A 13,214-nucleotide genomic window follows, 5' to 3' on the forward strand; every position below is an offset into this window, starting at 1 on the left:
TTTCCACCCTGGACAACAGGGTGTGTTTTTCTTCCATTCATAACCATGTGCTGCCTTATCCCATCAACATCAATCTGACCAAAGACAGCATCCAGCTCTATGAAAAGCTCCCAAGAGTTCTTCCACAACTTCACACCCCTTCCCCCCAGCTTCATGTGACAATTACACTTTATCTTCTACTGAAGTGTAAAAGTGTCAGACTGGAACGACAGCCAGGTGTGTAACTGAGCAATTACTGAAGGCACAACACTGTGCCCACTGAATCACAGGAAAGCAGCGGTTGAAAGGCACCTTTGGAGATCATCTAATCCAATCCCCTTGCTAATGCGGGTTCGCCTAGAGCAGGTCACGCAGGAACACATCCAAGGGAGTCTCCAGACAAGGAGACTCCACAAGCCCTCTAGGCAGCCTGCTCCGGCACACTTACAGTAAAGGAGTTTCTCTTTAAGCTCAAGTGGGCAGGAGGTCTCCTAGTTTGTACTCACTTCCCCTAATCCTGTCAGTGGGCACCACTGAGAAGAGCCCAGACAGTTCTTGCAGGTGCCTTTTCAACCCCTTTTGCTGCTACGCTTCACTAAGTAACCGCCCCAGGAAGGGGCTATTTTTCAATTAAGAAGCCTGAGCCCAGCAGCCCCTCGGGCAGGGCCCTAGGCGAGCCCGCCATTCGGAAGGCCGCCAAGGGAGGCAGCACCGACCCCGGCCGCCCCTTCGCACAGCCGCCCGCAGCCGCGGGGGCCCCGCTCCTCCTGCGAGGAGGTTCTTGCCAGGCGGGGGGCCGGGCTCCGCATCCCACCCCCCGCGGCTGCTGCCTCCGTGCCGCGTCCCCGTCGCCGGCTGAGAGAGGCACAGGCGCCACAGCCCAGGTTCGGGCTTCCCGCCCTCCCGCCGTCCGCAGCCAGTAACGGCCGGGGAACGGCGACGAACCTCCCCAGGAGAAGAGCGTGGGGCAGAAGATTCGGTTTCCCCTCCCCGCTACACACAGAGACCCGCCCAGCACCTGAGGGGCGGCGGAGAGCGAACGAGCGCCCCAAGGGACCGACACGCACCTTCCCGCCGCCACAGACAGGCTTGGGAGCCACCACTGCCCCCACCCCAGCTGCCAAACAGTGCGACGCAGGCCACGGCCGCAGAACACTGGACACCCTCTCCCCGCGACGGGCGGATTTACCGGCAGCGAGATCCCCTCCGCGCCCCGCGGTCCCCAGCGCATCCCCGGCCGCGCATGCGCAGCGCCTCACCACCGCTCGCGGAGATACGGCCGCCGAGGAGCAAGTGCAGGCGCTCCGCACAAGCCAATCAAAGCGCGGCAGGCGCGGCCCTGCCCAATACCCGCGCGAACCGCGACCCCAGCGAGCAGCAGCGTGTGTGGGCGGGGACAGCGGATAGACAGCCGCGCCAATCCAGGGCGCCCTCCGTGCGACGTCCGCCAATGGCAGCGCGGAGCGCGTATGCTGGCCTCCGTGCACGTGGTGCCCCAGCCAATCCCGGGTAGCCGCTTCCCAGGCTGCCCTTCGGCGTCGCCTGGGCGACGCCATTCAGCGTCTGTAGCTGGTGAGGTTCTGGTGTCATCATTCCAGCATCTGCATCTGCCTCTGCCTTACCTTACCTTGAGAAAAGGCGGCAGGTTAGGTTTAGAAGAACCTTGGTGTGTGCCCAAGTATGGTTTCTTTCGGTAGATTTTACCATCTTGTCCACAGCCAATGGGACTTAGGTCGCTGTGTGGGGGTAGTGTTGTGCCCCATGCACCTGTGGTTGGGGAGCAGGCCAGAAAAGGACTTTTTCTCCAGCCCCAATTGTTGCAATTTAGCTCAAATTAATCCAAACCCATCATTAGAACCAGAGCCTCAGCATGGTGCTCCAATCTGCAGTAGAGCAATCATGAAATGGAACAGTTAATTGTATTAATCCCTGGCTGATGCATCTGAAGGCCTCACCCTGGTCTGCAGAACATGTCAGGTCCAGATCCACCACTCAAGGGCTGTGTCACTGCAGTATCACCCATTCCTACAAATGCAGGCAGATTTCACTGCCCAAGAAATATTGTTATTGCCTGTGAAACTGTGGGGTGGTGAAGAAGGAAATATCAAAAATGTCCATAGCAGTAGGAAAAAAAGGAACTTCTTTCTTTAAGGCCTCTTTCAGCCACTGCTCAGCCACAGGAATCTGCTTTACATTATTTACAGCACCACAGTACATAATAGTGTGAATTACCCAAACAGTATCAAGTCTTCAAAAACACCCTTCTGAATTGTTTTAACGCGAGAAAATAAACTTCATCTTATTCTAAATAAAAATACTCTTGCACTCAGAACACAACTCTACACGAGTTTTAACCCATTTAATGCAGATCTGTGCTGAAGAGGCCAGTGTAGTTCTCTTTCTGCCTGCTGTTAGGATGCAGAGCACGTGCAGCAGAATGAGGACATGTGCTCAAGTGCTAAGGAAGCACTCCCAAGAGTCCTGTACACTAACAGGCAGATGTCCAAAACATTTCACATGAAACTACTGTGGTTCACCTTTTATTTTCAGATTTATATTGAGATTTTCATACCTCATAACTAGGATTTAAGTATCAGTACATAACAATTATCAAATTAGAAAACCCAACATTTTATTTAAATAGATTTTTTTCTTCCTAGAAAAAACAGAATTTACACATAATACCCTTATTACTTCCTGCAGTTAATTCAATGCACAATTCACTGGTAGGCTTTACAATCCTCTGAGGAATACCTGTGTTTCAGTTTCAGGTTATTCAAAAATGGTGACTTATAGGCACTTCCCATTTTAAAGCTACACTGAGGCTGAAACACACTTCTGTGAAGTCTGAGACCCATTTTCATATTGTAAAGTTGTTCCTGTTTCTCCGGACTCCTCCAAATACTTGTGATGAATATTATTGACAACCTCTCCTTTGCTTCTAACTTTCCTTCCCAAACTGACCAATGGTCTCAGTGGTGTTGAAAACAGTGTCCTTAATATTTTTACAAGCATCCAGATTTTTAGTTCTGGTGAAACTTAACATCCTTTTTATGCTTTAGTCCCTGAGACAGTCTGTAATGCTTGCTTATAATAACGTATGTTGAATGTTGCCAAGCTAAGGTGACATATGACACCTTACTCCAAGAACATAGCATAGACATTACTAACATAATCAAGTTCTTTATAGGTTTTCATAGCCCTTATATAAATATTTAATAGTTATCTCAACTCTGTCTTAATACACAGTATTAAAAATTAAATGGCTTTGTTCTTTTTACCCAGCCGGTCCTTTGGTTGCTGTTAGCTTCATTTTCAAATACTCTGTAACAAGCTACATGTCCAAAATGTATTTTTTTTCTTTTTAGTTTTCAGATGTCTTGATAAGTACCTGGGAAAAAAACAAAATACATAATTTTCTAAAACTCTGCCGAAGCATTGCCCGTGCCATTAGCTTTTCTCTCCTTCTAACCATGGCTACAATTTAAGGCTGTAGTAATTCTCTTCAGTGACTTCTGCTGAATATTTTCTCCTCACACTTGGGAGAAACTTGAAGAATGGAAAAACTGATCACAAATTAATCTGAAAATTTTTGCTTATTATAATCAATATCCAAGATGGTGACTCATATAAGCTAGAAAAGCCCCCCTGTCTCCTTTGGTTGGTTGGTTTATCATGACCCTAATTCTAGAAGCTGTATTTACAGCACTGCAGAATCACAGAATGGTAGGGGGTTGGGAAGGGACCCCTAAAGATCAGCTAGTCCAACCCCCCTGCCACAGCAGCACTGCAGAATCAGCCCATGTGAGCATTCCCATGAAGCAGATTTAACTTCTCCCCTGAATAATTAATATAATTCTCCACTTGTGTCGAGTTTTTCCACACAAAATGCCATTCAAAATTAAACACAAATTATCATCAATACTATGTGGAAGAAAGAACTCAAACTCCTTTAATTAAAATGCTTTAATTGCCGTGCTTACCTCACTAAGTATTGCCCATACAGGAGAATCAGAATGAACTGATAAGCGAATAGCCTCTATTTTCCCTATGGACTGATTGACTCTGCCTGCTGCAATTCCATCTGCAAAAGCTCCTAAACAAAAAAATAAAGCAAGGCCCATACAAATATACATTAGAATGAAACACACTTCCAGGTGAGCTTATGCAGAAGCTTTAAATTATAAAATATCTCTAGGGATATAACATCAGAGAGAAGCTCAAACAGTAACAACCAAAAGATAAAGCTGTAAACCAGAAGAAGGATTCACTCCTTCAGTTACAGCAACTCAGAGCAGGAGAAGAATGAAACAATATAAAGAACTATAGCTACAAATGTTTAAAAAACACATCTAAATATCACAGAATGTTAGGGGTTGGAAGAGACCTTGAAAGATCATCTAGTCCAACCCCCCTGCCAGAGCAGGATCACCTGGAGTAGATCACAGAGGAACACATCCAGGCAGGTGGCCATATGTATATGGCATGCATGGTTGGTGTTAAATCTGAAAGTGCCTGAGAAGTATAATAATTCTTTTAAAAGATATAGTAGAACTCATGGACCAGTTTTGACACATTTATTCACTATTTCAATGCTTTTTTAACTTAAGCTCATTACACAGGCATGAAATCACTGCAGGCAAACAAAACCTCATGTCCCAGGTCTTGACACTCATTTCCTATCAACACATATAACTCTGAGCTGAGAGCGTTTTGGTTTGGATCTCTAATTAGAACAAAACAGCCACAAGGAGGTGGGAGAGAGGTGCAAATCAAAGCAAACAAGCAGCATAGGTGAGGTGGAAGTGGTTCATGAGAAGACGAGCAACTGTAGTAGAAGAGACAGAAGGAAGTAGCAAGCAAAAGCATATTTTCCATAGTCCATTTTTGCTCACACAGTGGTGTTTTAGTTCAGGTGATAGAAAAACCAGGCCTTGGCAAGCATGTGGAGAACCTACAGTTCATTCAAAACAAGTCACATACCACCCTGAGGAAGGGAGAGAGGGAAGCAGGGGCAAAAAGGAGGAAGGTGCATTGCCTCATGATTCATCTTCATTTCACCCTGGAGCACAAGTTAATGCTGTCAGAATCATAAGAAATCCTTGTCTTCAGCTAAAGCTGCAAAATCCAAACCAGATTCAGTCATCCTACTAAGAGCTTGCAGAGACTGCAATTCTTTTTCCTTCTAATGAGATGCCTAAGGCTTCTTCATTGTTAAAACAAAACAGGACAGTTGGTTAAACATCACATACATATGCAGTGGCACAAGGAGTTCCTTCAGCTTGAAATATTGTGTTTATTACAGTTACTGAAATTCCCAAATGCAGAAACATTTCATCCATAAGAACAAAATTTCTGGGTTTGAAATGTCAGTAATTTACCTATTTTTAAATATCCATCTCTAGTTGCTGGGTAGTTAAATTTACTTCCATTGTCAACCAGTTCTTTTCTTAGCATTTCCTGTTTAAAAAAGAAAAAAAAAAAGTCTTCAGAAATCTTTTCTGAGGTGTGACATTTTATGCTGAACATCATTCTTAAAATGAAACAGCTCTGTGTATTTCAGTTGGAAATGAGACACTTACATCAGCAGGCAGCACTTCCACAGTAGTGTTAAACAGCTTATCACCAGGGTGCTCCATATTTCCACTTCTGAAGATGTACCTGATGATACAAGTGGATTATTTCCAGTTACTTTATACTTTAGGGAGGTGATTCTTTCCAGTTTTAAAGGAAAGTTTCAAATATCTCTTCTTCATTTAGTTGTGGGCTACAGAGAACAGAAATAGGTATCAAAACCTTTCAGTGTGTGATCAAACCATACTAGAGGCTCTTCATTTTAAGAAGAGCAAGCATTAAACCCATCTTTGGAATCATGAATGTGAATGCTCCCCCTTTTCAGTGCTCAAGGTCCAAATAAATTAACTTTCCAGGTTTAAATGGTCAAGGAAGATTAGATCTCTGCTGTCTTCCTGTCATCATAAAGCCAAGGCAAGGTGAGCTTCTGCAATGCAATGGCATCAAAAAAATCTCTCTTTCTACTGGACCATAGAACCTCCCTTTTGATCAGTACTGATCAATTCAAGTGCTTCTAAATAATCTCCTTTACTGTCAAAATTAAGAATCCAAGCAAGAACACCAATGACTTTAAAAATATTAATAAATCTCCATTAAGTTTCAAATTTTGGACATCAGACAGGTTTTTAAATTAAAAAAAAAAAAAAAAAAGAATTGAGAAAATGTAAAGCATCAACCTCCCTCCTCTGGTATCAAACAGAATCACAGAATGTTAGGGGTTGGAAGCGACCTCTGGAGATCATCCAGTCCAACCCCCATGCCAAGGCAAGGTCATCTAGAGAAGATCACACAGGAATGCATTCAGGTGGGTTTTGAATGACTCCAGAGATGGAGACTACAACCTCCCTGGGACAGCCTGGTCCAGTGCTCCATCACCCTTAAATTAAAGAAGATCCTCCTCATGGAGGACCTAAGACGACCTCCAAATACTACATTTTCCCATGTTAGCAGTGGCATGGGGCTGGGACCAGCAAGAGGCAATACTATAGGTAAGTTGGCTTCATCCAGTACAGCAACAAAGAAATGCTTTCCAAAAGTTATCCAAGCTTCCCAAAGCATAAAGCAGTTAATTAAGTGCTGATCCCATAGCACCATTTAGTGCAGCTCACTAGAGGGAGATACAGCCTTGCTCTCTCAGAATGCTTTGTTGTTTTTTCTTTTTTTTTTTTTATAAATGAGAAATTTGCAGTCTTTGCAGAAATGGAAATCTCTTCAACTGCAAGCAGTTTGGGGAGGAAGTGTAACAACCAACAGTGAAGCAGTTTTCTCTCTGAATATCATTACAGAGACATGGTAACGATGGGAATTTGTGTCAGAGACACTTTCCTGGAACTCTATTTCTTGCTGGGTTAGCTTGAACTCAGATCTGTTGTCCTGTCTGACAGAGAGAAGAAACTTTGCTGAACCAGGCAGGAGTCTGTCTTTTGGTGCAAACCTCAATTTGCATTGTCCATAGAGGAAGATCTGAAAAAAACCAGTTCTCTATTTTATGCTGCAAGTGTCTCTTCCTTTCAAAGTTTTATTTTTCAAAATAAGAAAAAAACCAAGGAGGGAGATTCAAAAATGAAGTTAGAAGCGTTCAAGCTCTTATTACAGGTAATGGAGAGATAGTCAATGCAGTCAATGAAATTTAGTGACTGATTCAGGCGACCAGAGAGAGATGAACAGCTGTCCAGCTGCCACTGACTCTACTCTATCAAGTAGATCTCTGTCATCTGTAGAAGGAGCTTACACACCTACCTTATGTAGACATCTCTGCTGTAAACATCTATGTTCAAGTCTCTGAATCTTCAACTGAATCTCACCTTTATTAACCATGCTTCAGTATTTCCCCACAAGAGTGATATTTTCTCTCTGCCTTCACCTACACTGGTAAGTGTCTGGTCTGGGACCTTTGACCTGACAACATGGGTGTCAAAATCATAGAATCAGTCAGGGTTGGAAGGGACCACAAGGATCAGCCAGTTCCAAGCCCCCTGCCATGGCCAGGGACACCTCACACTACATCAGGCTGGCCACAGCCTCATCCAGCCTGACCTTAAACACCTCCAGGGATGGGGCCTCAACCACCTCCCTGGGCAACCCATTCCAGGCTCTCACCACTCTCATGGGGAAGAACTTCTTCCTCACGTCCAGCCTGAATCTCCCCACTTCCAGCTTTGTTCCATTCCCCCCAGTCCTGTCACTACCTGATAGCCTAAAAAGTCCCTCCCCAGCTTTCTTGTTGCCCCATTCAGATACTGGAAGGCCACAAGAAAGTCTTCTCAAAGCCTTCTCTTCTCCAGACTGAACAGCCCCAACTCTCTCAGTCTCTCCTCGTAAGAGTGGTGCTCCAGCCCCCGGCTCATCCTCATGGCCCTTCTCTGGACACCTTCCAGCACCTCCAGATCCCTCTTGTAATAGAGGCTCCAGAACTGGACGCAGTGCTCCAGGTGGGGTCTCACCAGAGCGGAGTAGAGAGGGAGAATCACCTCCCTCAACCTGCTGGCCACACTTCTCCTGATGCAGCAGGTGGAAATGAAGGTGCCAGTCTCTTTTCGGTGGTGCCCTGTGACAGGACAAGGAACAAAGGGTACAAGCTGGAACACAGGAGGTTCCAGCTCAACATGAGGAGACACTTTACAGTGAGGGTGACAGCACTGGAACAGGCTTCCCAGAGAGGTTGGGGAGTCTCCTTCTCTGGAGACTTTCAGAACCTGCTTGGATTTATTCCTGTACAGCCTGCTCTAGTTGATCCAGCTCTGGCAGAGGGATTGGACTCAGCCTCTGGAGGTCCTTTCCAACCCCTGACATGGTGTGATTCTGTTGACACCTACAGAAATAAAGCTTTCACTGACTTCATTGATGAAATTCATTAATTAAAAAGCAAATTCCCTAGAGAATTATCAGAAGAGAACATCAAGTATTTAACTGAAGAATTAAACGGGGGAAAAAAAAAACAAACCCACAACCCTTAAGGAGCTCTCTAATTACCAAGGAATTTGTTTCAGGAGAGGATTTCACGGAGGAAAGCAGATAAATAGCAAATCATGGACTTTTTTTCATGGTTTATGTGAACAGTTGAGCACTGGTGATTTTGAAAGGACTCAATCACTTCCAGACTGGATCTGTGTAGGTTTCTATATTCCATATCATGCAGTACTTACTTTTCCACTTTTACTGGATTTAGAAAGGTGAAGTGGATGTAGTCACCTGCCACTGGAGCTGAAGCCCAGAAACAGTCTTTTCCTTTATAAACTTTTTCCAAGGTATATTGCTGGTATATTTTCATGCTTGTATTCACTATTGCAGGTGGATTATTATGTGCTTTATGTAGCACATTTACCCCAAAATCTTTATCCTGTTGGATATAAAGAAAAGTTTTGGTTTTGGTTTGTTTTTTTTTCATTGTATGAGCGAAAATAAAGTGCTCCAATATCTTGAGTTGCCTCAGGAAGCTATTCTAGAAAATAAATGCCAGTGTATCAAAGCATATGCCATCTACTTCTAATAAAATATTAATTTCAGTATCATCACTAAGACTCAAAGTTCCAGTTAGCAAACAGAGCTGTAAGCTCAGAGCTGATTGTAAAGGCCTTTTCCAGCCTAAAAAAAAAAATGTTGTGATCGTTTCTCATTGGCTTAGATCTAAAACTAAACCTCTCCACAGTAGGATATTTCATAGCTGTCCATTATGCCTTCTGCCAGAACACCTGATACTGGTCTCTGCTAAAGCTACACAAGCCTCCAGTCTGATCCAATACAGCAACTCAAACGATCTCCTGTCTCCATTGAGACATTCCTGAAGTCTGCTGCTTCCTTGCTCTTGTCCTTATCAGGTAAGTGGTAGATCCAGTTTGTCCTTCAAATTTCCCCTAAAAATCTATGGCCATCATGATAGCCATGCCCTTGGCCTACCAGTATGCCTGCTTCTTAATAGTGCCTTGTATTGAGGTTGTGAACTACTCACCCAAACCAAACTGTCACTGCTGTCAGCGTTTGTACAGCACAGAACACAGAGATTCAAAGATGGAGTGAGTCAAACCCTTTCTTCCCCAGCTGCCAAAATCCAATGACATTCATAGAATGGCTTGGGTTGGAAGGGACCTGAAAGATCATCTAGTTCCAACCCCTCTGCCATGTGCAGGGACACCTTTCACTAGACCAGGTTGCTCAAAGGCCTCATCCAACATGGCCTTGAACACCCCCACAGAAGGGGCATCCACAACCTCCCTGGGCAACCTGTTCCAGTGGCTCATCACCCTCACTGGAACAAAATCTTGTGCTGGAAGGAGGGTTCCTACACACCATGAAATGCTACTGCAACTGGTACAAGTGTTCAGGCTAGAGATTCAAAGATGCTTGTGCAGCAGCCGTGTGGCCCATCTGCAGTTTAGACACCAGTTTCTTCCTCAGAACTTTAAGCCACTGTTCTTGGACATGGAATTGCCATCTAATGCCAAAGATGCAATTTCTTATCCTTACTTTCAAATTCTGTATCTTCCCAGGCAAGGATGAATGAATCCCCACATGTTGAAAGAGAGAGGGTTTAGCACGGATCCGTAACTTTGCCTTCTCCTTTTCACAGTCTTTCTGGAAAGAAAGTAAAAGACAGAGAAGTTTTATCTAAAACAAGAGAGAGGCAGGCTAAGTTCCAAAGGCAGTTTTGTTATGTAGTTGAGGGTGTGGGTCCATCCTGAAATGAGTAATCTTTAGATCAGCCACCTGATTTCAAAACTACTGTTTCTAGATATAAATTTGTAATTCCATTCATGGTGCTGTGTAGATCTGAAGGCTCAATCACCACTAAGTTAGGGATTTCTGCACTGTATACCATCAATCACACCTCCAAGCAACAAAAATGGACCTTAAAGCTAAAATGCCTTGATTTAACTGCTTCTGGGAAATTTAATTTCAAGTTCTTGGTCTTGATGCATCACTCCAACACTAAAGTTTTGCTTCCTGCAGGGCAGGCATTGGTATGCAAAATTTGGAACAACTGTGACCGTAGAATTGGGTCTGCTTTACTGACTTGCACATTAGAAAGCCAGCAGAAGGTTATGAGAAGTGATAGTCCACAGAGGTTTACATATTCAAAATTTCTTTGGTGCTACAGGGCTGCCTACATGACCAGCTGCAGGTAGATGTGAGCTTGTGCTGTCCATGTTCTGAGCTGATGGAGGCAGAACAGCTCTGGTGTGGAAATCTGCATTTCCGAGTCAGGCCTAACAGCCTTAAACACAGTGCCACCATGGAGTTCTGCAGCAGAGCTTTTCCCACCAAAGTCAGTCAGATAGGAGAGATGTCTAGTCCATTTTTTTCCAACAGAAAGAATTGTGTCACCAAGACTGTCTGGGTATTCATTATTTTCATAAATTCACAGGCATACTTACTGCATCCTTTTCTGGATTGCACACTTTAACCCAGAGAATATGGTCTATAAGCCAGTCTACGGGCTTATCTTTATAGAACATGAGAAAAAACTCCACTATGAGTGGCAAGTCTTCTGATTTGAACAATTTTCCTGCAAGCAAGAAAAGAAATTGCATATTCAGATATTTCTGTTGCTGTGCAAAAATCACCAGCTTCAGGTTTACTCCAGCCTTAAACACATGGACGTAATTCTGATAGTTAGTGACAATTTCATGCAGACTTCAGCTCTGGAGGGTTGCCCAGCCCTCAGCTTGTTGGGATTTTGAAGAGATGCCCATCCCATGCCTGGAGTTGACTAATAAAGCCTGCTGTTATATCCTATTCCAAACACAATCTGCCAGTCACCTCTATCAGTGTGTCAGATGAAACAAAGTCTGAGCAATTCCTCACAACGCAGTACTACACTGGGTTAACTTTAAATTAAGACCTAGATAGGAAAATTCATAGAATGGGCTAGGTTGGAAGGGACCTCAGAGATCATCTGCTCCAACCTCCCCATCATGGGTAGAGACTCCTCTCAACTAGACTCAGCTGTTCAAGGCCTTGTACAGCTTGGTCTTGAACACTCCCAGAGAGAAGGCATCCACAACCTCCCTGGGCAGCCTATTCCAGAGTCTCACTACCCTCTTACTGAAGAACTTCTTCCTAAGATCCAGTCTAAACCTACTCTCCCCTCAGCTTCAAACCACTCCCACTTGTCCTGTCACCAGACACCCTTATGGAAAGTCCCTCTGCAGCCTTCCTGTAGGATCCTTTCAGGTACTAGAAGGCAGCTGTAAGGTCCCCCCCTGGAGTCTTCTCTTCTCTAGCCTGAACAACCCCAGCTCCCTCAGGCTATCCTCATAGCAGAGGTGCTCCAGCCCTTGCTTTTCAAGCACTATCACTGGTCATTTAGTTCTCTTCCTGCTTGTATTAGCAGATTTCTTTTTCTGACTGAACACCTAGAAGGTGTTACCACAATTAAATTGTATTAAACCCAGAAAAAAAAAATAAAGAAACTCAGTACTGAAACTAAGGAAAACCCTTCCTTAAGCTACAGGGTGTTTGATCAGCTCCACAAAGAAGAGGAAGCAGATTTTTTTAAAATAGATTGTTAAGTTCCATTCTTGAAATGAAGTCTACATGCTGCATGGGGCACATAGTGCTCTGAGGTGGAACAGTTTGCTTCTTATGGGAACCCAAGTACTAGGTCCTGTGCTGAGGAGACTGCATTGAAAAGACAGTTTTAAAGAGCACAAAAAGTAAAACACTTTCAGTAGGAGCTTTCTTGAAGAACCAAGGACATTTCAATATGTGAGTCCTTCCCTGCTTTGAAATGTAACTCTGAGTGAGATCTTCTTGACTTAAACAGCTTCAAATCCACCTGACCTTGCTGAGGCCTTAACACTTACCAATAAATCCAAGTTGGGAGAACTCAAGAATCATCCACTCTTGGGACTGTTCAGAAGCAAAGGCTTTTATACTTTGAATGTAATCACGTTTGGCTACAATATCATCTTCCAGCTGGGGAAAAGAGAAAAGCAACCAAAAAAAAAAAAAAAAAGAAGACAAGTGGTGGTTTTATTGCTTGCAAAGGGGGTACTGATGTTGCCACATCTAATTCATAGCTGCATTGTGTTTGACTGGGAGCTGGGGTTGGTCAGCCTGGAGAAGAGAAGCCTCTGGGGAGACCTAACAGTGGTCTTCCAGTACCTGGCTTACAAGAAGGCTGCAGAGGGACTTCTTACAAAGGCCTGTGGTGATTGGATGAGGGACAATGGTTTGAAATTAGAGAAGAACAGATTTAGGTTGGATGTTAGGAACAAGTTCTTTACCATGAGGGTGGTGGAACACTGGAACAGGTTGCCCCATCCTTAGAGATACTCAAGGTCAGGCTCGACAGGGCTCTGGGCAACCTGATCTAGTGGAGGGTGGCCCTGCTCACTGCAGGGGAATGGGACTAGATGACCTTTGGAGGTCCCTTCCAATCCAAACCATTCTATGATGTTATTCCAAACTTGAATAGATTGCTATTTAGCTTCTACATTATATCTGTTTCAGTATCATTCATTATTTATTTGCAGGAGTGACAATAACCATCAGTGCTTCTCACTTCTGAGAAAGGAGGACTCCCTGCTTTAAAGAGATCTCACTCTTTAAAAAGCAAACATGAAGTACAAAGACAGAGCTTAAGGAATAAGAGAGTAAGCAGTTTGTACTGAAGTTGTATAAGCACTGATAGGCAGCAGGAGCAAATAATCTGAAAAGAG

At 44.1% G+C, this 13,214-nt stretch overlaps 1 protein-coding gene across 1 annotated transcript in view; it reads right to left on the minus strand.

Moving 5' to 3' along the window:
- Nucleotides 1-3,343: 3,343 nt before the first annotated feature.
- The window catches only part of MGAT4D (MGAT4 family member D), a 34,222-nt gene continuing 24,351 nt past the window's right edge, over nt 3,344-13,214 (minus strand). Inside the window, exons 8-15 of the mRNA XM_054392339.1 lie at nt 12,357-12,468; nt 10,922-11,056; nt 10,018-10,121; nt 8,700-8,893; nt 5,562-5,640; nt 5,361-5,439; nt 3,963-4,075; nt 3,344-3,370 (exon numbers count right to left, since the gene is read on the minus strand). Of these exons, the coding sequence (XP_054248314.1) occupies nt 3,344-3,370; nt 3,963-4,075; nt 5,361-5,439; nt 5,562-5,640; nt 8,700-8,893; nt 10,018-10,121; nt 10,922-11,056; nt 12,357-12,468 (843 nt within the window). The remainder of the gene's footprint in view (nt 3,371-3,962; nt 4,076-5,360; nt 5,440-5,561; nt 5,641-8,699; nt 8,894-10,017; nt 10,122-10,921; nt 11,057-12,356; nt 12,469-13,214) is intronic.

The sequence above is a fragment of the Indicator indicator genome, chromosome 25, assembly GCF_027791375.1.
Source record: "Indicator indicator isolate 239-I01 chromosome 25, UM_Iind_1.1, whole genome shotgun sequence".
Lineage (NCBI taxonomy): Eukaryota > Metazoa > Chordata > Aves > Piciformes > Indicatoridae > Indicator > Indicator indicator.